The sequence below is a fragment of the Hevea brasiliensis genome, chromosome 1 (genome assembly GCF_030052815.1).
Source record: "Hevea brasiliensis isolate MT/VB/25A 57/8 chromosome 1, ASM3005281v1, whole genome shotgun sequence".
NCBI lineage: Eukaryota > Viridiplantae > Streptophyta > Magnoliopsida > Malpighiales > Euphorbiaceae > Hevea > Hevea brasiliensis.
In genome coordinates this window covers 118287432-118314034 of record NC_079493.1, presented here as the reverse complement: position 1 = coordinate 118314034, position 26603 = coordinate 118287432, and the positions used below count along the sequence as shown (strand labels likewise).

Below are 26603 nucleotides of genomic sequence, written 5' to 3'. Positions count from 1 at the left end.
TATCACACACAGTATCTAAATTCATGCAGTTAATATGTGGAATGTGTTTGAGTTTTGAAATAGATGCATGACCAAATTAGATATGCCACAAGGAAAAACTGACTTTATTTGCATTTACAGAATCACTTGCATTACAAGAACTGGGAAAGGAACCATGTAAGTTTCTCAATACAAAATTGGACTGAGATTTTATTGCAGCAAAAGACTCAGAATTAATCTTGTATAATCCTTTTTCCAGTTGTCCCACAACAATCAACTCCTTAGTCTAGAGGTCCTGTATATCACAATGATCAGGATAAAACGTTATTGACATGTGAGAATCTTTGGCTAGTTGACTTACAGATAAGAGGTTATGTTTAAAACCAGGAATATGCAGGACATTTTGCAAGGTTAAGTTCTAATGCAAGGTTATATTACCAATGTGTTTAACAAATTTTGCAGTACCATTAGGTCAGAATACAGGATTTATAGTAGTGATAGTTATGAGGTTATGCATGATGGTTTTGTTAAGACACATATGAGCTGAAGCCCCACTATCTATAATCCATTCTTCCTGTCTATGAGAGCTGCTAGAAGCTTATGCTTTATTAGAAATATTACCTGCAAAGCCAGTATATTCAACACAACCTGCCTCCTGAATTTGTTTACCTTTAATGGCTTTGAATAGTTCTTGTTGAATAATAGATGTAATGGTAGCAGTCAAGTTTTCTTTATTTATAGCAGATCCAGAAGATTCTGAATCAACCAACTCATCTGCAGATTGCGTAGCAGCATTAGCTATCTGTTCCCCTTTCTTCTGTTTGTACCAGTTAGGGTAACCAACCAATTTTAAACAAGATTCCTTCAAATGGCCAGGAGCCTTGCAGTACTCACAATATCTATCATGCTTCTTGTTACCTTCTTTCTTTTTGTACTGTGATTTGGTTCCTGTACCCACATTCTCCTTCTTAAACCCTTGAGTCTTAGCTACCATAGCCATTGAACTTTCTATTACTTCTATTGAGATTACATTCACTTCTCTTTGCTTCTCTACACTGAGAATCGTTGAGTATGCTTTACTTACTGTAGGAAAAGATTCCATGAGTAGAATTTGATTCCTTCCATGATCATATGAACTATTCAAGCCCATCAAGAATTGCATCAACTTATCACTATCAACACTTTCACTTATTTCTTTAGATGCGCCGCATGTACAAATAGGCAAGGGTTTCAAGAATGAAAGTTCATCCCATAGTTTTTTAATTTGGTGTAATAAACCATAATTGATTGATTTCCTTGCTGAAAAGATCCTATTTCCCGTTTGATCTGATAGATTTGAGGACCATTACTACCCCCAAACCTTTGTGAGAGATCTTCCCATAATTCTCTAGCAGATGTGGTGTAAATGAAGGCTTCTACAATTTCTTTTGAAATAGAATTAAGAATCTAGGAGATTACCATGCTGTCTGCTTTGATCCACTTCTCGCAATCAAGAGAACTCTCATCTGGCTTATCATGTTTTCCTGTGATAAAACTCAGTTTGTCCTTGGCCCGAAGAGCTATCATCATTCACCTACTCCAGATCAAATAGTTGTCACCGGCCAAAGGGGAACTTACTAGAACCATTCCTGGTGAATCAGAATTTTGCAAAGCCAAATGATCTTTCTGGCTAGCATCTGCATACTCAGAACAAGAGAGAAAACAAATTTGTAAGCAGCGAATCACAAATATGATCATGAGGAAGTGATCGATGCTCTGATACCATGAACCAATTGAGAAATTAATCAAAGAACCAAAAACTGAAATGGGAAAGAAGTAAGAACTTCATTTCAATCAAAATCATGATACAATCAATCGTCTGTAACTTCTCAGTATATATAGAACTATTTACAGTTAATCAAAAACTGATTTAAGAAACTTCTATAACAGCTGTAACAAATTGATAACAAATCAACAAATCTTCCTGCGCTAAATCACTCTGTTTTGCTTGCTGAGGATGTTTCACGTTTCAATCTTCTTCTGCGATGGTTCAATCTTTTCTAAGGTGCGTTTTACATGACTTTACAAAACTTTTCTTTCAGTTTCAATTTGCACCGTTTCACTTTTGGTGGTGCTGCATATTTTTCTGTTGCTGTGATAACTTGCAGCACCTTTTCTTTGACCTGTCTGTAGCTTCAATTAATTGTTATATTCTTTCAGTCATTAGAGAATCCATTAAGTTTTGATGAAACGCTTACAATGGAATTAAGAAATTAAAAAAAAATATTAAATTCTTTTTATTTATTAGACAATCGCTCTAGTTAGAAGTTCGAGACATATCTATATTTAATTCACATTGAGATCTTAGCATTTCTGAAATATTTATAATTGGGATAATGTTAAATAATTTTTTTAACACGCTTAATAAAATTAAAAGATATTTAGCACGCAGTAATTTGTGCGCAAAAAGTCGTAAACTTTTCTAAAGTCTAACGTATAGGAAGAAAATAAAAGCCCATTTCAGCATTTCATTGTCCCATTTTTGGTAGAATAATATATATATGTTCAAACTCTAACTATTCTGGAAGTTTAGTTTGAATATTTTATATTCTAATTTATTAACTTTCAGACAGCAAATGTTTGGATTTATAAATTAAAATTTAAAAATTTATTAATATTAAAGATATATTTTTAATAGTTACTTAAAATTTATTAACCTTATCATAGTATAACATTATTTTGATATTATATATAATCGTAATTTTATATATTTCAAAATTTTTAAACACTTATTAATTGTTATAGAATGTTGATCAATAAATTTTTTTAAAAAAAAAGGTCTCTTTCAAGTTGCAAAATTGAAGCTAAGGCCAAGTCAAGTCATTAGAGAACAGTGTACAGACAAGAATGGAGGTGGAGTAGACTAGTCTTGGAATGGAAATTTCCACGCTAAGGCCTATTAGCGGTGGACTTGCTGCGTCTAATTCTTACCAATTCCACATCTCCACCCCTGTCCTCTGTGTGTATATAGGCTAAAAGCCATGAGACCTTGGCATTCTCGTTCAAGTAGCTGCTTCATATACCAGAAATTAACTAAGAGAAGGATATTTAGAGAGAGGAAAAAATATAAAGAAAATGGCAATGTTTATTGGTGTGGCTTTTGGGTTTGTAGTGGTCGTTTTGTTGCAATGTGCGGCGGCACAAACGGTGCATGTGGTGGGGGATAACTCAGGTTGGACTATTCTACAAGGTGGTGCTCAAGCCTACACAGAATGGGCTAATGGCAAGAATTTCGTAGTTGGAGATATCCTAAGTCTTCGCCTCTTCTTCCGCTATCAACATTTTTTTTGTAACAAACTTGACTTGTAATGTAATATATTTAATTGCAAATAAGCAAGGTATAATAAGCTTGTTAATTCATGGACTTTCAACATTCAACTTCGAAACCAACGAGCACGATGTACTCCAAGTCCAGAAGACATCCTTCGATGCATGCTCTACTTCAAATCCTATCGGAGACGTAATTACCACCGTCCCTGTCAACTTTACTCTGGACTCTGCTGGCGACCACTACTACATCTGTACATTTTCACAGCATTGTCAGCTAGGCCAGAAACTAGCCATCACTGTCTCTTCATCAGGAGGCACGCCAGGTGCCTCACCACTGCCCTCCACTTCCCCAAGACTTTCCCCACCACCAACCAGTCCTTCACCCACAAACACCCCCGCCATTTGCCCACCAGATGCACCAGCAGGTGCCCCCACAAGCCCTTCAACTCCAGGGGCAATGGGCCCCAACACCTCTCCTCCTCCACCAGGATCTTCATCTTCTAAGCTCTTGGCTGGTATTTCGGTTTCCACGTTGGCTGTTATCATGGGCTTTTTGTTCTAGGGATACTGCTATACTTGATAGATGATGATATGTTTCTCTCCCATTTCTGGTTTATTTATGTATTCTTTTTACAGCATAATAAAATCAGATGGTTAATAGTTAATTATGTGTGGTTTAATTTTTGTTAAAAAAAAAATCTATTAGCATATTGAATATTATTGAATTTTTCTCTCCTATTTCTCTCACTCTCTCTTTTATCTTGTTATAATTTGATAGTTGTTTAACACCTTATGGATCCTAGAGCTTGCGACAAGGTTAGAGATTATTAGATTTGTACTACTTGATCTATGCATTTATAGTTATATTTTGTATGAAGTTGTACTATTTAAGACAATAATTAAACTTTACATGCTTTTTTTTTCTAAAAAAAAAAAAAGTCTCGTCTCAATTCCATGGTCTTTGAGACCTTTACCATTAATTAATAATCTTAGTAACTCAATTACATTAAAGATTTGATGAGAAAAATACAAGAAAATCAAAGTTTGATTCATCTCACATATTCATCTATATTATAAGAACAAAATTAAAATAAAAAGTTAATTAGTTCTAATGTACCTTTCAATCCTTTAATATATATATATATATATATGCAACTAAAATTTTTTCTTATCTATCATTAACTCAAAACAATATATATATATATGATAGGACTCACCTATTAAACAGTGTCACATATTTATATCTTGAATTAATAATGAATCGAATTTAAGTAAGAATTTATCTAAAACTCAAATTTAAACCTTTAACCCAGTCAATAAAAATATAAATATATAAATTTTATGTATTTAATAAATAAGAAAAATATACTTTTTAATAAATTAAATTTAAATAAAAAAGTTTCTTTATTTATTCATATATTCTTTTCTTTCATTTTCTCTTTCAAAACTTGCTTTCGATGGAAACCACACATTATTATAATGCAATTTTTTTTTCCAAAAAAACACTAAGTTGTTTTTTTTCTAAACTTGCATTAAATAAATAATTTATCTTTCATCAAACTAAATAAATAAAATTAATATCACATATAACTTAATTGATTCATAAGATAATTGATTAAAGGAATAAAATGAAAATGAAGAGAGATTATAAAAACATGAAAATGAAGTTTCTTTTTCCCTCATGCACGTGTTTTATTTGCAATTATATATATTGTTGTGCTTAATTATGTTGCAAAATGGAATCTTTTCAAACTAAACAAGAAGAAAGCATGCTTAAGCATGGTTAATTTTGTGACGCTTAAAGAATAAGTGTTATCTACACGACGACGTTAATAAGTGTTATCTATACAACGTCACTAATAAACCTATGTTTTGCCATGTTAGTAATGCTTATAAAATAATAATAATCGTCCACAAGTTTACGGATTGCTTATTTAGCTTTACTTATACAAAAAAGTGTCGGCAATTTAACTTACAGACACAAAGATTTAACTTACTGATTCACTTTTTCAAGCAAAAACATTTCTTTTAAGTATTGATTTTCTTTTTCAAGCACAATCATTTACTTTTAAGCTTAATAATTTACATTTTCCTATATTACTTTTGAAAAAGTGATTCATATATTTTTTAATGCATAATAATTTATATTTCAAGAGCAATTAATTTACTATCGCACTAAGCAATTTACTTCTTTTTTTGTCATTAGAGAATTTATTAAGTTTTAATAAAACGCTTACAATGAAGTTAAGAAATTATAAAAAATTTGAATTCTTCTTTTTTTTTTTTTTTAATTACACAATCGCTCTAATTAGAAATTTGAGACATTGAAATCTTAGCATTGCTGGAATGTCTATAATTCATTCATACGTGAGAAAATGTTAAATGAAATTAAAAGGTAAATAGCACGCAAATAATTTGTGCCCAAAAAGTCGTATTTTTATAAGTCGAACATAGAAGAAGAAAATAAAAGCCCATTTCCGCATTTCCTTGCCCCATTTTTCTTAGAACAATATATATATATATATATATTCAAACTCCAACTATTCTGGCAGTTTAGTTTGAACATTTTATATTTTAATTTATTGACTTTCAGACAACAACTTGACTCTCAAATATGTTTGGACTTATAAAAACTAAAGAAAATTAATATTATTAAATTAAAATTTAAAACTTTTTAATATTATATATATTTTTTTAATAGTTACTTAAATTTTATTAACCTTATCATAGTATAACATCATTTTGATATTATATGTAATCGTAATTTTATATATTTCAAAATTTTTAAACACTTATTAATTGTTAGAGAATGTTAATCAATAAATTAAAAAAAAAAAAAAAAGGAAAAGTCTCTTGCAAGTTGCAAGCTTGAAGCTAATTGGCCAAGTCAAGTCATTAGAGAACAATGTACAGACAAGAATGGAGGTGGAGTAGACTAGTCTTGGAATGGAAATTTCCACGCCAAGGCCTATTAATTAAGCATTTAAGGCTTTTGCATAAAAGGTCTCCGGCGGTGGACTCGCTGCGTCTAATTCTTGCCAATTCCACGTCTCCACCCCTGTCCTCTTTGTATATATAGGCTAAAAGCCATGTGACCTTGGCATTCTCATTCAAGTAGCTGCTTCATATACCAGAAATTAACTAAGAGAAGGATATTTAAAGAGAGGAAAAAGTATAAAGAAAATGGCAAGTTTTATTGGTGTGGCTTTTGGGTTTGTAGTGGTGGTTTTGTTGCAATGTGCGGCGGCACAGACGGTGCATGTGGTGGGGGATAACTCAGGTTGGACAATTCTGCAAGGTGGTGCTCAAGCTTACACAGAATGGGCTAATGGCAAGAATTTCGTAGTTGGAGATATCCTAAGTAAGTCTTTGCCTCTTCTTCCGCTATCAACATTTTATTATAACAAACTACAGTTGTAATATAATGTCTTTAATTGCAAATAAGCAAAATATAATAAGCTTGTTAATTCATGGACTTTCAGCCTTCAACTTCGAAACCAACAAGCACGATGTACTCCGAGTCCAGAAGACATCCTTCGATGCATGCTCTTCTTCAAATCCTATCGGAGACGTAATTACCACCGGCCCTGTCAACTTCACCCTGGACTCTGCTGGCGACCACTATTACATCTGTACATTTTCTCAGCATTGTCAGCTAGGCCAGAAACTAGCCATCACTGTCTCATCATCAGGAGGCACACCAGGCGCTTCCCCACCGTCCTCCACTACCCCAAGGCTTTCCCCACCATCAACCAGTCCTTCACCCACAAACACCTCCGCCATTTGCCCACCAGATGCCCCAGCAGGTGCCCCAACAAGCCCTTCAAATCCCAGGGCAATGGGTCCCAACGCCCCTCCTCCTCCACCAGGATCTTCATCTTCTAAGCTCTTGGCTGGTATTTCGGTTTCCACATTGGCTGTTATCATGGGTTTCCTGTTATAGGGATACTGCTATACTTGATGGATGATAATATGTGTTTTTCTTTGGAGAATTTATTATTATTGTCATATAATAAAGTTCTGAATATTTGACAGAGATCATTTTGGTCTTATTGATCTGTAGTGTTATAGTTTTTTTTTAATCCAAATTCAGATAGGCCATTTCCAGTGTATTTATGTAATGTTTTTTAAGGCTTGCAGCAGAATAAAATCAGAGGATTGTTAATTATATGTGTGGTCGAATTTTTCTCAAATTTTTGTTAAAAATCTATTACCATATTGAATATTGAATCTTCTCTCCAATTTCTCTCTCTCTCTCTCTCTCTCTCTCTCTCTCTCTCTCTCTCTCTCTCTCTCTCATATTAAATTAAAGTAAAGATTTGATGAGAAAAATATATACAAGAAAAATCAAAGATATGATTCATACCCCATATAAATCTATATTATAAAAAAAAATGTAAATTAGTTGCAGGCAGCCCTGAAATGTATCTTTCAGTCCTTTTATTAATGGAATTCAGGTAGAGACATAGACCCTAAATTTATAAATTTATCTGTCCATTTTGCCAAATAAAATAATAATAAGTATTATCATGATTAGTTTAAGCAAGGCATAATTAATTAACATTATAGAACAATAAATTCTGGAGATGCCAAGATTACAACGCAATTAAAACAACGTGTATGGCTGCTCTCAATAGTCAATACCATGGGTATGTTGTGGCTACTAAAAAGAAGAATTCATTCCTTTAATATTGTTTTCTTTTCTTTTTCTTAAGCTCGATCGCTTTCCATGGGACCCTGCATTATAATACTCAGTTAAATCTTTTATTTTTTTTTTCAATTCGCTTTTATTAAATGATTTATATATCTTTCATCAAACTAAATAAATAAATAATTTTAGCATCATATATACAACTTAATTGGTTCATTTGAAGGCCATACCTGAATCCTTGTAATCGCTTTATAAATTAAATATATTATTATTTTTTATTAAAAAATAATTTATTTTTATATATTTGTATTTATGTATATAAGTATTATAATTTTGACAAAAAATATAGATATATTATTAAAATTATATTTAAAACTTATATATTTAACTTATAATGTATTTTTAAATAAATAAATTTATATTATGTAATCATAAATTAAAATTAAAAAAAAAAAGTCCTAGCGGGTAATTCGCCTTGCTAGTTTCCTAAAAAGGAACTCCCTGACGCCTCAGACTTCGAACTTCTAAGTAGGGCTGAGCAGTTTTCAATTTTCAGTTCTTATGACACGATTTCTCTTCACCACTTCTTCTTCTTCTTCGCTTCCACCCACTTCCACCTCCACCTCCACGATTCCATCTCACCTTTGTCTCCCATAAGCCGCATCTCACCTCAAGACCCCAAAGTATTGTTGAATCGCACCATCAAAGAGAGACCCATTGCGTCATTTTACACCAATCTCATGAGCATCGAACCACATGGTTCACACCATCGATGCTCACCTAGTTACCTTGATCGATCAGATACCTATGCAAACACATGCTCACCTTAACGCCATTAGTGCTCACCTCGATGTTATTGTCCATTGTCCTCTGTTCTGTTTTGTGCCTCACATTGTGCCATCATCACTCTCTCCATTGGTTTTTTATTAATTCAAACTTTCTTCAAATCTGTGAAATGTAATTTGTTTTTATGAATAATGGAATTAATTGATTGATTTTGCTGCTGTAAATGCTTTTAATGAGTTGATTGAATCTGTGAAGTGTTTGTTGATTGAATTTGTTCATTGTTATTGTTGCTATGAATTTTTTACTAGCAATTTGAGATTTCAATGACAGCGTTTTGGAGATTTGAGTATTTCCTCAAAATGATGGTTATGAATAGTTACGAACCAAATAAAATTAATTCGATTCAATTCAATTTTTCTCTCTCGAATTCGATTTGATTTGAAACCGAACTGATTAAATACTCTCCGCTAGAGATAAAAACAGGAGAACGATCCTTGCTTTCCGACATGCTGGTTGCCAGTCCTTTAAAAGAACACATTTTCCACAAGTTGCAATTCAACACGGATTTTTTTTTCCCCTCCTGTCGTCTTGCAAATGGTATGGAATATTTCATCTCTTTCGGATCCATCTTCTTTTCCTCTTGCTTTATAAATTTTGGCTATAAGTGACACATGCACGTACGTACACACTTTATAATAAGATTTCGATTCATTAAAAAAGTAAGGGAATAATAATTAATTTCTGTTCTGCCATAGTTTTGTATGCCTTTTGTGCCCCATTATATACAGTTGGAGGGTGGACTTTCTTCGGTGGATATCGATGAAAAAAATAGTACGGAATAAAAAAGGAGGAGGAATTATTAGGTGCACCCGGTATCATGTGGGACTCACTCTCTATATAATAGGAAGGACTCACTTTCTGTGAGAGAATGAGCACTATTTTTTAGTGCTCCTAGTGTACCTAATAATTAGTTAAAAAAGAGACGTTTGAATGCTGTATATAGAAACACGTAGAACCCTTGAAGATATTGCCCACTTAAATAGTTTAAATGTTTAATTATTAATAAGTGGATGCAATTAGCTAAAGGAAGCCTGATTTGTTTTCATCTAGCATAAAAAGTAAGAAAAGTCTCATCGTTCGAGTTTTCTCAATATTTTATTTTAAGATGTAGAATATAGTCCACTCATAACAGTTCAAAGCCCATATTTATAAGTCTAATGATATATTTAAAATATAAGCTTATTAACCATTGACTTAATGCTTATTATGTGCTAAAAATTCAAATAGTTACTGATATAGTATAATATCAGTACCAATTATCATTATTATATAGGTTACAATAATTATAAGATTATTTAATTATGGTGTTAAGTGATTCTTTTCATAACTAAAAATGGAAAGTTGAAAGATCTGTGTGATTATAAGGCTATTCAATGTAGCCCATAATGAGTAAGAAAACAGAAAAGAATATACAAAGTTTTTTACTGCAGTAAAAAATGTACATTTAAATTATAAAATCTACGTATATAGTCCATCTACTATGATGTGATTATATATGCGGTTATGTGATACAAGTGAGATTATGTTTTTAATGCATGTATAATTACATAAATCTTAATTTTAATATTTCCACGTAAGATTTATCACATTCTATGAAAAATGAAAGAAGATTACCTTTATTTTCTAGTTTATACATGATCTTACATGTATAAGATTAATAGATGATAATACATCACTAAGATATATAATATCATATAGAAAGAGAGATTATAAAACGTGAAAATGAAGTTTCCTTTTCCCTCATGCGCGTGTTTTAATTTGAAATTATTTATTGTTGTGCTTAGTTAGGTTGGAAAATAGAAATCAAATGTCATTACAACGAGTACTGATATTACAACTTTTTTTTTTCTTTTCATAATTTCATATAAAGTTATTTCAAAAATGGCATATATATATATTATGAGAATCATATTCATGCATATCCAGGAGAGATCTAGGTTTTAGCCAACTATAGCTCAAACGTTAAATTTAATTAAAATAGGAAGATCACGTGTATTGATTAAGAAAAGGCAAAAAAATATTTTATGTGCGATATTCGAACTCAATAACTTAGAGCCTTAAATATAAGCTCCAACCTTTGAGAATGATATTAATAATATTATTAATATGATGGTTACATAAAACTAAATTGATTTAAAATTAAATTTATATGTTTTAGTAATAAAAATTTAATATAATTAAATAACTTTTTAAAAAAATATTTTTTAAAATATTTTAAGAATAATATATGATACTGGTCGTGGATTTTTCTTGCGTGTATGAACCTGCAAAACAAGATAAGGGAGAATACCGAATTGGAACTGAGTATAATATAGAATTGATTAGATATAATAATATACCTGACTGTGAAGGTTTGAGTTCCTTATATAAGTATTGGGTAGACTCCTATTTGGAGTAGGAATTCCCATTTTAAAGAGAGTCAAATTAGAATGAGATTCGAAATCTTTAATAAGGTGGGATTAAAATTATATTTATTTATGATATTTTAGGTGATACTATATCAAAAAATATATATATATATATCCCTCCAAACCTCAACTCAAAACGATTAGTCTTTACAAAATAAAAATTATTAGTATACTTGAAGCTCTTCAGCCCTTCTGTTTACTTTCCCTTGAGTTTTGATGTGATATGATTTTGAGTAATGCATTATATAAGGGCAAATTTTTATATATAAAAGTAATTATATCATAAAAATAAAAAAAAATTTATTATTTTATGAGTAGAAATATATATACATTAAGTGCATTTAATAATTTGCTTTATAAAAAAATATTCTTCTTCTCCCGTATTTATATGGACCCTATATATAAATTTTACAAGTATATATATTTTTAAATTTTTTTAATACGTACTTTTAAGATTTGAGGTGATACTTAATAATTCATAAAATATTAGAAAATTATTCCTAATTAGTAACTCGGGTAAGAAAACAATCCATCACCACAGTGAAAGTTCTCTCTCCCTAAATTAAAAGAAAATAAATTGGATTTCTTTAATCCACAAAATGTAAATAAGATTTTAGGCAAAATCAATTATGTTAAAATAAACCAGATTATAACTGAGTCTTTAAATAATTAGTTATGATCTAATTGTAAATAATAATAAAATTTAAATAATTAGTTACAAACCAACCTAGAATGAGAAATGTTACACCAAAAACTATTTGTAATAAATTATATTCAACATAAAAACGCAGAGAGTTTATGAAAAAAGAATAGCATAAAAATAATACATAACACTTTCTTTTGAAACAAATATAATATAATATTTAAAAAAAACTTTATTGAATTTAAAACAACAACCAATAGAACAAGCAAAACTCTCTATATATAAATGTAATTGTATGAATAGAAATTATATAGAGAGAATTTAAGAAATACAACATGTGGTTTATTGCTTGATTATTTAAGAAAGATAATTTTCATTTTCATTAATTTAGTATCATAAAATTTTATATTATCATAATATTAAAATGATAATTTTTTTTATTTCAATTAGTATTATTGTCATTTTATTACTCTATTAAATAATATTATTCAATGACATAAATTTTTAAGATATTAATTTAATAAAATAAAGATTTTATCAATTTAGTGATAACACACTAAATATTTCATTATATACTTTTAAATTATGTCTAATATATATATATAAGTGAGAGAAAATTATAAATTAGAGTGAATAACAAAAAAAAATTATATTGAAAGTTTTACAATTAAAATTATATATAATAATTATTTAAAATTTATGCATTAAGTTTTTTTATTAATTACTTATATATATATAATTAAAATTTTTAATTATTTATATTTAATAAATTTTATTAATTTTTATTTGCTTAATTTTATTTTTTTATTATCAATGTTGTACATAGTGGTAGACCCACGCATCCATTTTTATTTAAAAATAAAATATTGCTTTCCTTTTTTATTTAAAAAAATAAATAATAAATATAAGTTTTACAAATTTAATATTTATTTAAATTATTAAAAATTTTAATTTTATTGGCCAATTTTTTTAAATTTGTCTTTAAAAATTCTCTCAAAGTTTAGGAGTAATAATTGTATCTAATTAATTAATATTTAAAATTAATTTTACCAATTATGAAAATAGATGAAATATTTAGAAAAAAAAAATATAATTTTTATGGTATAAAAATTTATATCCATTTATTTATGCCCATAAAGTCAAATTATTACTATTTATTATAATAATTATAAGTTATTATTTTAAACTAAAATTAATTTAAAAATATGTCTGCACACAATTAAAATTTTAAATATCAAATTTAGTTTTTTTTTATGACACTTTAACACTTTAATCTCCAAATGATAAATTAAATTCTCTAAAAATTAATGTCTTAATCCACAGTTAAAAAATAATAAAATGAATGTTAATTATGATTTATTAATCTTTTTTATTAAGTTATTCCTAATTATTTAAAGTTAATAAAATATATAATTTATAAAAAATCATAATTATTTTTTTATAAAAGTATGATTTATAAATTTTTATTAATTAAAATAATTATATGACATTTAATTTTTATTTTCTTCCATTTTTAATTTTGTGTCCGCTCCTAATTATATATATAAAAAAAAGCTTCTGTCATATTTATATAATGTTTTAGAAAATATATTTAAGCCACGAGATTATACATAATGTTAATAAAAATCTAAAAAATTTCTTTCATCGTTGAAGCCTTTTTATGAGTTCACAAATTTTATTTTTTTAACTGAGTATAGTATTTACTTTTTTTTTTATCTGAAATTTAATTTTGATTAGCTAATTTTGCGTTTCCAAATTGAAATAGAATTGAGAAAAATAAAATTTTATTAATTATAATTTAGAGTATTAATTATTAGTATAATTAAAAGTCATTTAATTTGAAATTATTTTTTTAAAACAAATTCGTGAGTTTTTTAAGGAAATATGAATTTATTTATTAATTTTTTATAAGATTTTAATTTAACTTGTAATAGAAATTTTTCTTAAATAGAATTAAAAGTAAGGTTAGAAATTTTAAATTTATAAAAATTCTAAAATTAATATAAATAATGAAAAATAACATAATTATAAATAATATAAAATTTAAGAGTATTTTTATCGGTTCAAAATTTTGTTCACTTTATGCATTTAATATATTATTAATTAATTATAAAATTATATATAGATATACTCTTTATCATTAATTAATTTTAAAAAAAAGAAAAAAATTAAAAGCACTTTGAGTTTGATTTACATTATAATTATAATTAGAAAAATATAAATATCTGATTTTTAGTTTTGTTATAAAAATTGATTTTTTTGGAACATGAAAATTATGATTTTTTTTTTATGAAAAATGAATTTATAATTTTAAGGAATTCTTATTTATAAAATTTTATTTTGGACGGCAATAAAAAAAAAAAGTAATTAAGTAGAAGTTGACCACAATTAGAATTATGAATTTCAATTTATATCAATTCTAAACTTTTTTTTTTTTTACCAAAAAAGAATGGATTTATTCAAGCAATAATTAAGATCAAAGTTTAGTACATCCTCTAGAAAGGAAGGAGCAGTAGAACTCCATTCCAAGGAACCAGACATAGAACAGACGCTCGTGCAACACTGAGCAGCCTGATTCGCTGATTTCCTAATAAAAGAAAGGGAACTATCACCTAGTTCCTTAAAAAAACAATGATAATCATCAATAAGCACCCCAACGTAAGATAAATCAGTAAAGGAGTTAAAGAATGACTGAAACAGTAACATAGAATCTGATTCAAAGTCAACTGCTCCCCAATTATTGTTCTTCACCCGGTTCAAAGCTTCCTTAAAACTCAACACTTCAGCCTGCAAAGCATTAGAGCCTCCTTCGAAAGTTTTAAAACCAGCTGCAAGAAATTGACCTGCAGAACCTCTGATAATCCAACCAGTAGCCACACGATTATGCAAACAACTAGTAGCAGCATCAAAATTACACTTCAGACGACCAACACTAGGAGGAGACCACTTAACTTGATGTCGAAGCAAGGAAGAAGCATGGTCGATCAGCTGAAGATGTTGCGCATCTTGCCACTGCAGAAGATATCTGCGAGCGGAAGAAACAACAAAACTAGAAGAGATATTCTGTTGCTTCCACACCTTCTTGTTTCCACTGTCCCAAATTCTCTATGCTAAGACAAGAGCATAATTACACCCCTCCATACCAACAAGAGTAAATAAATTGGACAGCCAGTCAAAGGTGGAATGAACATTAGAATGCCATAAACCAAAAGGAGAAGAGTTCTAACAATTCTGAGCATAAACACAATTAAAGAGCACATGTACAGCAGTCTCACGTTCACCCCCACACATAGGACACACATCAAAGACATCAACCCTTCTGCCACTTAAGCTAGAACAAGTTGGAAGAATATTTAAAATCGCCCTCCAAATGAAGTTTTTAACTTTAGGAGGAATAGCAGATTTCCGTAGTCTTCGCCACACCAAAACAGAGGATTGATCTACATTAAAATGATCCACATGAACTTGCCTATATCCACTCTTCACCGTATACACCCCCTTACTATCCCCCATCTAGAACAGAGGATCTGGTCTAGAACTAATCCCCAAAGGGATTTAAAGAATCTGCTCCGCATCCCTTTATCCTGAATAACTTCTTCATCCCAGCTTAAACCATCAGTTTTCATTACACACTTTAATCTAATATTCTTCAAATCCTCAACCATCTCTGTTACAACATAAGGGTTATTACTACCATAAAGCCACGGGTTAGACCACACCCTAATGTCTTCTCTATTACCCACCCTCCAACAACAATTATCTTTGATAAAATCCTTTGCAGAGAAAACACTTCTCCACACAAAGCTAGGATTGTTGCCCAATGTAGCATCAAAAAACACACCTGAAGGATAATATCTGGTAGCAAACAATTTGGCCTCCAAGGAATTAGGCCTCTGGATCAGTCGCCAAGCCTGTTTTCCTAACAAAGCTAGATTAAAATCACTTAAGCTGCGGAACCCCATCCCACCACATTCTTTTCTCCACTTAATTTCTCCCAAGACATCCATCTAATCCTCGAACCATTGTTGTCCTTCGAACCCACCAGAAACTATTCATCATCCTCTCAATAGCAAGACAAGTATCCATCAGAATTTTGAACACACTCATTACAAAATTAGGAATAGCTTGAGCTAACGTTTTTAACAGAACTTCCTTCCCTGCTCTAGAAAGGAGCTTTTTCTTCCAACCTTGGATCCTCTTCCAGGTCTTGTCCTTAACAGAGTCGAAAAATTCTTTTTTATTTCTTCCAACATACGAAGGGAGACCCAAATAAACTCCATAATCATCTTTCTTCACCACATCAAGCTCATTAAAAACTTCTGAAATATAATTGGCTGAGCAGTTAGAGCTAAAAGAAATAGATGATTTTTGGAAATTGATTACCCGTCCAGAAGCTGCCTCATAAGACTATAAACATTCTTTAACTCTCCGAGCTTTTGTCTTATTAGCCTTGAAAAAGAGAAGACCGTCATCGGCGAAAAAAAGATGGGACACCCAAGGAGCTTGCGTAGCAATCCAACAACCAAGAATTAAACCGTTTTCTTCCTGGTTTCTCAATAGGGAAGAGAGACCCTCGGCACATAACAAGAACAAGTAAGGAAACAACGGGTCTCCTTGCCTCAAGCCACGATCAGGAATAATAGGCCTATAGTTCTTCCCACCATGCGCAATGTGATATTTAACTGAAGAAATACAAGACATGATCATCTCAATCCAAAAAGAATTAAAACCAATTTGGATCATTATGGATTTTAGAAACCCCACTCAACTCTGTTGTATGCTTTACTCATGTCGAGTTTAAGTGCTGCCCAACCATCTTTCCCTTGAGTTTTTCTTTTCAGATAATGCATAACTTCAAAAGAGACCATGATATTATCAGTTATCATCCTCTTCGGCACAAAAGCACTCTGGACATTTGAAATAACATCAAGCAAAATAAGTTTCAAACGATTGGCAAGGACTTTATAAATAATTTTGTAGATTATGTTACATAAGGAAATGGGTCGAAGATCAGTGACATAAATCGGAGAACTCTTTTTGGGGATAAGAACAATGGCTGTATCATTCAAACCATCAGGAATTGAACTTGATCGCAAAATACTAAGACAGGCTTCTGTTACATCAGATCCAACAATGTTCTAATATTGCTGATAGAACCCAGGATTGAGACCATCCGGACCTGGAGACTTATCTGGATGCATAGAACCAATAACACTTTTCACTTCATCATCTATAAACGGTTAAGAAAGAAGATTATTCTGTTCTTCCAAAGTACGGGAAGTTACACACCTGACCACCTCATCCTTAACACTACCCTTAGAAGAGAAAAGATCAGCAAAATAATTGATAATCAAGTCTCCCAATTCTTGCAATCATGCCAATTCTCTGAATAATCTTTAAGCCTGTTAATGAAATTGTTTTTCTTACAAGCTGAGGCCATGGCATGAAAAAACTTTTGAGTTCTGGTCACCACCACTCGGCCAATGCTGCTTGGCCCTTTGCTTCCAAAATGCCTCTTGACTATTAAGAAGCTTCTGATACTCAATTTTTGCGTCTTCAAAATGCTTAACCGACACAACATCTTTGCCTCTTCGGTGAAGCTTCATGCGATTCTTGCAATCATCTAACTTAATCTTGAAATTCTTCCTTAATGCCTCCCCCCAAATCTCCAACTCCACACTATAGGCACGAATTTGAGATTGAATACCTAAACCTTGACCCTTTCTCCACCCAGCCTCCAACATATCACAACAATCAGGTTCCTTAACCCAACTATTCTCAAAACGAAATTTCTTAATCCGAAAAAATTGAACCACTACACTCAAACTGCAAAAAGATAGGAGAATGGTCTGAATAGCTTCCCTCTAATTATACACCTTAGCATCCTTAAAAATTTGACACTAATTATAAGAACTGAATTCTCGGTCCAATCTCTCCTGAATCCACGAATCCTTCCCCCTACTGCTCTCGCACGTGAAGGCATCACCTATCATACCCAAATCACATAACTCATAATCTTCAATAGTACTACGAAAACCCTCTATCAACCAATTAGGATGAGATAAATGACCTTTCTTCTCAGTCTCAGACAAAATATCGTTGAAATCTCCCATCACACACCAAGGCACCAACGAATCACCTTTCAACCTACGTAATAGATTCCATGATTCCCTCCTCTTATGTCTCCCAAGGAAACCATAAAAACCAATGAGTCTCCAAACCCCAAAACCTGGCATATCAATAGAGACTTCAATGTGATTCTTCGAAAAACTAATCAACTTAGCTAAATTTTTATTCTTCCATAACAAATCTAAACCTCCCCCATGCCCCATTGGATCAACCGTAAAGAGACGCTCATAACATAACTCCCTTTTGACCATCTCCATTGGAACTGGCCATGGTTCGTTCAGGAATCACCAGTTATTGTTTCTAAACCGCCAATTCAGGTTTAATGAAATTATGAACCTGAATCAAATAGTTAGGAGACGGTTTCTGAACCGTCGGTTCTAGTTCGAGCCCCCTGTTTAAAATGGTTTAAAAGGCGATTTAAAAAAGAAGGTTCAAGATGGCTTAGAAGACGGTTTGGGAGCGATTTAGGGGCGGTTTAAGGGTGACTTAAACAAAAAAAAAATAGAAAAAAATTTTATTGATTTAGAATTAAATTATATTTGTAAAAATATTTTAATTTTTCTTAAAAATTTTTCAATCAAAATAAAATAAGAAAAATGAGAATGAAAATAATTTATCTTTAAGAAAAATTTAATAAGTAAAGACTTGAACTTGATTAAAATGTTAGAGACGAAAAAAAAAATTTTTAAAGAAATTAGCAAAAAGTGTATGAACTTATTTTTACCTATGTGTCCCTTTAGAATTTAGAAGAATCAAAATTTCTAGTTCTATTGCTTGGCTTATTTTAAAAATTATATGATAATTAATAATTAAAAAAGATTAAAAGAGAAAAAAAAATTAAAATAAAGGGTATTGAAAATTTTAGTGAGGATATAAAATAACAAAAAAATAATTGAGATAGTATTGAAAATTTTAGTGAATATATAAAATAATAAAGTAGGAAAATTGAGAGAGTACTGGGAATTAAAAGGAGTGTAGAAAATAATTATTTAGAAAATTTGAGAGAAATTAAAAAAGTATTAAGAATTAAAGAAAGAGTAGAAAATAGTTGTGTAGAAAATTAATGATATATATAAATAAATTAGGAGTGGGGTGAGATATTTATTAAATTTTTTTATATTTAAATCGTCAGTTTGGTCCGATTCGAAACTATCGATTCAATCCGATTTGAAACCGCCGGTTCACGGTTCCTAAAAAATATGAACCTGAACCAAACAGCAGAAGGACGATTTCGGTCCAGTTCGAAGCAGGTTCCAATTTTGACCGGTTTTTGTCCGATTTTAACCGAACCGGTTCCGGTTCAAAATCGAACCGTGCCCACCCCTAATCTCCACCTTCTCTCTAGCTACCATAGTTTTCATCAAAAAAATAAAATTGGGCTACTTTGAAGACACATGGTCTCTAAGAACTTGAACTGTGCTTGGGTTCCCAAGCCTGTGACAGTTCCAGACTATGGAACTCATAACTGTTGGCGGGTCTGGAAACTAGATGCTGCCCCAATCACGTTTTTTGAACCAACAACCTCCTCAGTCTCTTGATTTGAGTCCATATCCATCCTCCTTTTATACCCGACCCAGATTCCTTATTCCTACGCCTCTTAGACTCAATAATTACAAAGTCCTCATTATGATAGTCCGGCCCAGAATAACAATAACCGCTGGTCCTTCCTTATTCAAATTTCTATTAGCTGGAGTTTTCCCTCCACCACAATCTCCCTTATTGCCTCCTAAATCAAAATTACCTTGATTTCCTCCATGATCTATATTCTTTCCTTTCCCTCTGTTTCCCCTATCAACTCCCTCGAATTCTGCCTCCATCCCCGAATTATCCATCCTTGCCTCTATAGCCTCAACCTCTGTCATCACCGATGGTCCCGATCTCAGCCACCGTTTCCATGTTTGATTTTGCTTACGAAGAGGAGCACGCAACCAGGCACCATAAGCTCTGTCCCTTTTATCATGAGCAACATAAAATAACTTTTCACAGAACTTATCTGAATGTCCCATGATACCACAAAAGAAACAAAATGTAGGAAGGCGTTCATATTTGAAATCAATTTAGTTGTCATCTCCTCCTCTCCTGCTAACCCTCATACGTCTTTTAAGAGGATTACAAACATCTATAGAAACCTTATCCGCATATAATTTCTCCACACTCTTGCAAAATTATCAGGATCAGATTCAACATATGTTCCATTGTGTTGACCAATAGCATTCCCAATTCTCTCTGTCATAAAACCATTAGGAATATCATAAGCCTGCACCCACATCTCCACCGACACCAAAGGAACCTATAAAGGATTTTCACCTACTGACAACTCCTTCATGATCAGAATGTGTTGATCAAATGTCCAGGGAACCCCATTCGTAACCCTTTCAATATCAAGATCATGGAAGAATTGAAATAAATAAAGATTAATTCTCAACTCCTTAATAACAACACCTTTAATAGGTCTCCATAACGAAGCCAATGTATTTTTCATCGCAATGAAATTAATGGATCTATCAGTCAGGAAACGACCAATAACACGCCATTTGAGACCTTCAATCCTCTCCTCCTCAATCTCATATAAATCAAGGAAGTCAACATCCTTATCCTCTAGTGACAATGAATTATGTTGATCCTCAATAGATTTACCACCACCAAAACTACTAGCCATCACAAAAGAACCCACCAAACAAGACAACGATCCAGAAAAAACAAAACAGCGAAGAAGACAAAATCAAAAACTTGTCATGCAAGAGCAAACAAGAAAGCTCTCAACTTGCCAGGGAGACAAGACAAATACACTTTAAATCTATTGGAGAATTTACAATTTAATTTCTAGATTTTACCATTAATTCTGAAATTAATTGAAATAAATTATTTGTAAAATATAAATAATTTAAAAATTAAGGGTATTTGTATCCGTTCAAAAATTCGCCCCCTCATTCACACATTTATACTCAACTCAACTCAACTAAGACTTTATCCCAAAAATTTGGGATAATTCTCTTTTTCCATTTTAAACGATTTTGGGTTAAATTCTCGAAAATGTGTAATGCTTCTAGGTCATGTTGTACTACTATTCTCCACGTCAGTTTAAGTCTACCCCTTCTTTTCTTTTTATCATGTAACCTAATGTGTTCTACTTGTCTAATTGGAGCCTCCGTATGTTTACGCATCACATTACTAAACCACTTCAATCTCTCTTCTCTCAACTTATCTTCAATTGGCACTACTCCTACATTTTCTCTAATACTCACATTACGAATTTTATTTAGTCTAGTATGGCCACTCATCTACCTTAACATTCTCATCTCCGCAACTCTTATCTTAGACACATATGACTCTTTCAGTGCTCAACACTCACTACAATATAACATGACTAGTCGTATGGCTGTACAGTAAAATTTTCCTTTCAACTTATTGAGAATCTTGCGATCACATAAAACTCCCGTGGCACGTCTACACTTCAGCCATCCGGCTTTAATCCTATGACTAACATTCTCATCACATCCCCCATCTACTTAAAGGACTGAGCCGAGATATTTAAAGTGATTACTTTGGGACAGTACCACTCCATCTAAACTAACTCATTCCCTATCACCAGTTCGGCCTTCACTGAACTTACAATGCATGTATTCTGTCTTCGTTCTACTTAACTTAAAGCCCTTTCACTCTAGAGTACTTCTCCAAAACTCTAGCTTTCTATTGACTCATTCTCGGGTCTCATTTATCAGAAATATATCATCCGCAAATATTATGCGCCAAGGGATACTCTCTTGTATATGTTTCGTCAATTCATCTAAAACTAATGTAAAAAGGTAAAAGCTTACAACTGAACCTTGGTGTAATCCAACTGAGATAGGAAAATCTCTTGTGTCCCATCCCACTGTGCTCACAATAGTAGTTGCCCCTTCATACATATCTTTCAACACTTGTATGTACCTAATAGATATCCTCTTTTGTTTTAATACTCTCCATAAGACATCTCTTGGAACACTATCATAAGCCTTTTTCAAATCGATAAAAACTATGTATAGATCTTTCTTCATATCTCTATATTTCTTCATCAAGCTTCTAATAAAAAAGATCGCTTTCATAGTTGAATAATCGGGCATGAAGCCAAATTGATTGAGAGAGATAGAAGTGTCATCACATAGTCGATGTTCCACAACTCTCTCCCACAGCTTCATAGTATGGCTCATGAATTTAATTTCCCTATAGTTTGAACAACTCTGTATGTCTCCTTTATTTTTAAATATGAGTACTAAAATACTCTTCCTCCATTCATCGAACCTTTTCTTTGAGTTTATAATCTTATTAAACAATTTAGTTAACCATGCTACTCATATATCTCCCAAACACTTCCACAATTTAATTGGTATTCCATCGGGTCCACAGGCTTTACCTATTTTCATTCTCTTAAGTGCTTTTTTTACTTCTAAAGATCTAATCCTTCTAGTATAATTCACATTATTTTTTATTGTTCTGTAATCTATATTCACGCTATTACCATTTTGACTATTATTAAAAAGATCATTAAAATAATTTCATCATCTTTCTTTAATGTCCTTATTTTTCATTAACATTTTTCCTTCTTTATCCTTAATGCACCTAATTTGATTGAGATTTTCACATTTATTTTCTCTCCTCCTTGCTAATATATACATATATTATTAAAATTATATCTAAAACTTATATTTCTAGCTTATAATTTATTTTTTTAATGAATAAATTTATATTTTATAGTGCACATGAAAATAAAAAAAAAAAAAAAAAAAGTCTCTTTAAGGAAACCTGTTCCACCCCACTCCCCAAGGAGAAAGTTCCCGCCTCATCTCTAATCTTCTGTGGGGCAAGGATGATGGAAACGATCCCCGCCCCGGCTTATTCTATTGTCATTCCTATCTATCATAACTCTCCTAATCTTCATCCCCTTGATCGATGTCTGATCCACTTTTCACTGTGAATGCAACCCAAACAACCCCATCTCGCCCCACTCTAAACTTCCACCTTCCCTCTTCTCTTCCATATACACAGGCATTTTCCACCTACCTCTTTTTTTTTTTTTACTACAAAATTATATGACTTCAAACTATGAATAAAAATAATAGTAATTAATGAAGAATTAATATTTTTTTATTCTTTGTACATAGCCCCTACCTAACAAAATAATCTGTCTCCCACACACTCATATGACTATATCAACCTCAAATCTCATCGAAATCCAAAAAGAAAAAATTGTGCATATCCCTCGGTCGTTCGATCCACCATCACAGGCTTGGTCAATTTTCTATCATTCTACCATCTGTTGCAATCCTCGACTACTTTCTTTTGTAATTTTTTTAAAATTCCAGATTATGGTTTTATGGTTTTCAAGAAAATTTTAAGATTCAAGCGTTTTATAATTCTTTTTCTTTTTAATTTTATAGTTTTTTTTATATAGTTTGCTTCTTTATTACTTTTTATAATTGATCTCTATGTTTTTCCGTAAATTAAAGTTTAAAATGCACTGATATATTAAAAAAATAAATCAATTGAATTGAATTTTTATAAAAATTTATTCTTTCCATTAAATTGAGCAATATCTAATTACTTATTAATAATTATATCATTATTAATCTTATAAAAATTTTATAACTTTTATTAAAAAGATAATTTAATTATACAATTTATGAGACGTTTATATATATATATATATATATATATATATATATATAAAACTGACCCATTCCAATGTGCATGTGCAGGGCAATGCATTTGGTGGAGGATGACACCGGTTGATCAAGAAGTGACGTTTGCTTGAGACCGCGTACGCAAGATTGAATCTTTAGTCTCTGTATTAGCTCACCGATAAAATTCATGGTCAGTGAAACTACTTTTCAAATCTTATAAATTAAATAAAAATCAATATAAAAATTAATTTACAATATCATTTAATTTTATACCCAAAAACATTCATTCCGTACTCTTCTTTCTCTTGCTATATACATCCAATGAAAAGGAGATTATGAATTATTTCCATATGAACATACAAGTTCTTATCCCTATTACACATAATCTTTTGACAAAAAAAATAATAATAATAAAATAAAATGGTTTCCCGATCAAGAGACAAGACCACCAACCCAAAAATCACCACCACACATCATGAACGCACTATTCCTCTGCAGCCGGGTGCACCTCAGCTCCACCATCCACATAATCATCACCGTTCATTTGATCAAGAACAAGAACTAATCCCATCGCAAAAGCCCCATCAAAGCCAGGCTTTAGGCAGAGGGAGAAAACGTCCTTGCCAAGCACCACGTTCGTAGAGACATCCACTTTGCGTCTGATCTCAGCCACTGATTCCTTCTGTGCATTGAAGATTGTACAACATCTATTGGCGAAGGACCCTTCTATCTGGTACTCTTCCCCTGGATTCCCATACACTTCCACGGCCACGCTGCACCGTCGGATTATTGATGATCTCCTCACGCTGAAGATCGGTTTCTGACGCTCTCTTCTTTCCCCTAGATAGCCTTCCCACCGTTGATGTAGACTCGGCCTCTGTTTCAAAAATGTCACAGATTTCACTCACTTGGTTTCAACACAAAAATTGAAATAAATCCATACCCAGAAACTAAAATTAGACAAAAAAAAATTTTTTATATACCCACAAATCAAAATCGCATATTAATTCAATTCTCAGTGAATTTATTTAAGCTCTATTTGTGTGACTGGCTGAGTGGGAGAGAGAGAGAGTGAGAGAGAGAGAGTACCTTTTTTCTCACCGTGAGAAGACAGCGGCCGTGGGCGTCCATGAGAACGACTTCACCGGTGTCGCGGGTATCAGGGCCGTAGGAATCAACTCGGAAGACTAATTGGCCTTTGCAATCGTAAACGGTGAAGCCATCATTAGCAAAGAACAGAGAGGTTTTAAGCACTGTGAGATGCTTCTCGTCTTCGTATATAAATCCACTATCTACAACCAATCCTCCCTTCATTCTTTCTTCTGTTCTTCGATTTGGGCTCCTGAAACGAAACGATTCCTAAAGTCCGTGTTTGTGGTGTTCCCCAAGGCAGAAAAATGAACGTTTGAAGGGATGATAGCGTTGAAGCGAATTTATATAGTGCTCTAAGAGCGAGTGAGAGAGAAAGCACGCGTATAGAGCTAGAGGGTTAATGCTTATGCGTGCGGTTGATAGTAAAATATCTCTGGTCACTGATTCTGTCTAAATCCATGTTTCGGGTTCAATGGGAAACTTATATCGGGAATCTTGTATAGTGCCTCCAATACGTGTAACTCGGTTTCATTTTGTAGGGTTAGCGAGTTGACTCGGTTGTAACTCGGGCGGCTCGGCGGAGCTTATGGAATATCTGATCCGATCTACTGATTTGAATATTGTGGAATAATGTTATTGGAAATGTGGAATTGGGAAAAGCAATTGAGAATTGAATAAAGCTTATTTTTATTATATAATGTACAATTAAATTGTTCTTATTTTTAAAATATTTTTAATATGATAAATATTTTTTAGAAGAAAAAAATTTATTTTTTAATCTAGAAATAAATTTATTTTAATTATGCATAAATTATGTATAATATTTAATTCAAAATATTTACTTTAAACTGTTCTTTTCATATTTATAAATTTAATTTTTATCTTATGAACTTAGCTATATATTCAATTTATCTGATTTTTATCTTGTAAATTAGCTGTATATTGTTTAGATCATATAGTATTTAAAGAAAATTTTTATAAAAAAAGAAACGCTTATTTCTTAGTAATGTAGAAAAAAAAAGACAATTATTAATTTTTAATATTTTTAAAAAATATAACAAACTTGTAAACAGATATTAAAAAAAATAAAAAAATGTCAATTTATAATTAATCTTTATTATAATACATATTGAATTTTCATTAAAAATATTGTTCTACTCTTATGCGGGTGCAGGTATAGAACAATGGATTTGGGTATTGAATCTATAATACGATAGAATAGTTGACTACCATTCCAATTAGTGTTATTAAACCTGGCTTAAAGGTTGACTTGACAAAAGGACCAGATGAATAAATCAGTGGTTCAATCAATGATTTAATGATTTAACCCATGAGTTATTAAATATTAATTAAATATATAAATTAATTAAAATTAATTAAATATAATATTTATTAATATAAATAAATATAATTAATTAAATTTTAATTATTTAAAACAAAACTTTAACATTTATTAAGTTACATTTAATAAATATAAATAGTATTTTTAAATTTTATGTAAAAGTGTATAAGTAATATAATGCATACAAATTTTTATAAATATATGATTCTCTTTTCAATATTTAATATATATTAAAAATAAATATATTGAAATTTAAAACACATAGATACTAAGTGAGCTCAATTAATTTGGATTTTAGAGACTTTTTTTATGATATTTTGAGTCCAATTTTCTATAAAAAAAAATTTTATTGTATAATTGAACTAACCGGGTCAATTAGGCCACACCGATTTACTGATTCAACTGTCAAGTCGATCGGATTAAGATTTGGTCTGGGTTTAACAACTATGATTCTGATATTTAAGTTGAGACTATGAATGAATAGAATTAATTAAATTAATACGCATATCTAGTCCTTATATAGGTTTTGGTGTAGATTCTTATT

The 26603-nt window shown here is 31.3% G+C and overlaps 4 protein-coding genes across 4 annotated transcripts; 2 read left to right on the top strand and 2 right to left on the bottom strand.

The window, feature by feature from the left end:
- The first annotated feature begins 3024 nt into the window (after window positions 1-3024).
- Window positions 3025-3953, top strand: LOC131180858 (cucumber peeling cupredoxin-like). The gene is made up of 2 exons (XM_058148794.1): window positions 3025-3271; window positions 3390-3953. Exons 1-2 carry the CDS (start codon window positions 3094-3096, stop codon window positions 3848-3850), a joined length of 639 nt encoding a protein of 212 aa, XP_058004777.1. The 5' UTR covers window positions 3025-3093; the 3' UTR covers window positions 3851-3953.
- A 2433-nt stretch (window positions 3954-6386) lies between these two features.
- Window positions 6387-7456, top strand: LOC110649101 (cucumber peeling cupredoxin-like). Its single transcript, XM_021803514.2, has 2 exons — window positions 6387-6649; window positions 6771-7456. Exons 1-2 carry the CDS (start codon window positions 6472-6474, stop codon window positions 7229-7231), a joined length of 639 nt encoding a protein of 212 aa, XP_021659206.1. The 5' UTR covers window positions 6387-6471; the 3' UTR covers window positions 7232-7456.
- A 6816-nt stretch (window positions 7457-14272) lies between these two features.
- On the bottom strand, window positions 14273-15798 carry LOC110649096 (uncharacterized). Its single transcript, XM_058154299.1, has 3 exons — window positions 15357-15798; window positions 15101-15276; window positions 14273-14941 (listed from the first exon to the last, which is right to left on the bottom strand). The coding sequence occupies exons 1-3, from the start codon at window positions 15796-15798 to the stop codon at window positions 14273-14275; spliced, it is 1287 nt and encodes a 428-aa protein (XP_058010282.1).
- An 8065-nt stretch (window positions 15799-23863) lies between these two features.
- On the bottom strand, window positions 23864-25413 carry LOC110649100 (protein LURP-one-related 5). The gene is made up of 2 exons (XM_021803513.2): window positions 24715-25413; window positions 23864-24502 (listed from the first exon to the last, which is right to left on the bottom strand). The coding sequence occupies exons 1-2, from the start codon at window positions 24937-24939 to the stop codon at window positions 24110-24112; spliced, it is 618 nt and encodes a 205-aa protein (XP_021659205.2). The 5' UTR covers window positions 24940-25413; the 3' UTR covers window positions 23864-24109.
- Window positions 25414-26603: the final 1190 nt, after the last annotated feature.

What these genes read in the sequence shown, in the direction of transcription:
- LOC131180858 (XM_058148794.1), top strand. Translation starts at nt 3,094, where the DNA reads ATGGCAATGTTTATTGGTGTGGCTTTTGGGTTTGTAGTGGTCGTTTTG. An exon ending in CGTAGTTGGAGATATCCTAA is followed by an intron (nt 3,272 to 3,389) that starts GTCTTCGCCTCT and finishes ATGGACTTTCAA; the next exon opens with CATTCAACTTCGAAACCAAC.
- LOC110649101 (XM_021803514.2), top strand. Translation starts at nt 6,472, where the DNA reads ATGGCAAGTTTTATTGGTGTGGCTTTTGGGTTTGTAGTGGTGGTTTTG. An exon ending in CGTAGTTGGAGATATCCTAA is followed by an intron (nt 6,650 to 6,770) that starts GTAAGTCTTTGC and finishes ATGGACTTTCAG; the next exon opens with CCTTCAACTTCGAAACCAAC.
- LOC110649096 (XM_058154299.1), bottom strand. Translation starts at nt 15,798, where the DNA reads ATGGGGTTCCGCAGCTTAAGTGATTTTAATCTAGCTTTGTTAGGAAAA. An exon ending in AGTTCTAGACCAGATCCTCT is followed by an intron (nt 15,277 to 15,356) that starts GTTCTAGATGGG and finishes ATTTTAATGTAG; the next exon opens with ATCAATCCTCTGTTTTGGTG. An exon ending in GGGGTGAACGTGAGACTGCT is followed by an intron (nt 14,942 to 15,100) that starts GTACATGTGCTC and finishes GTCTTAGCATAG; the next exon opens with AGAATTTGGGACAGTGGAAA.
- LOC110649100 (XM_021803513.2), bottom strand. Translation starts at nt 24,939, where the DNA reads ATGAAGGGAGGATTGGTTGTAGATAGTGGATTTATATACGAAGACGAG. An exon ending in TTCTCACGGTGAGAAAAAAG is followed by an intron (nt 24,503 to 24,714) that starts GTACTCTCTCTC and finishes TTTTTGAAACAG; the next exon opens with AGGCCGAGTCTACATCAACG.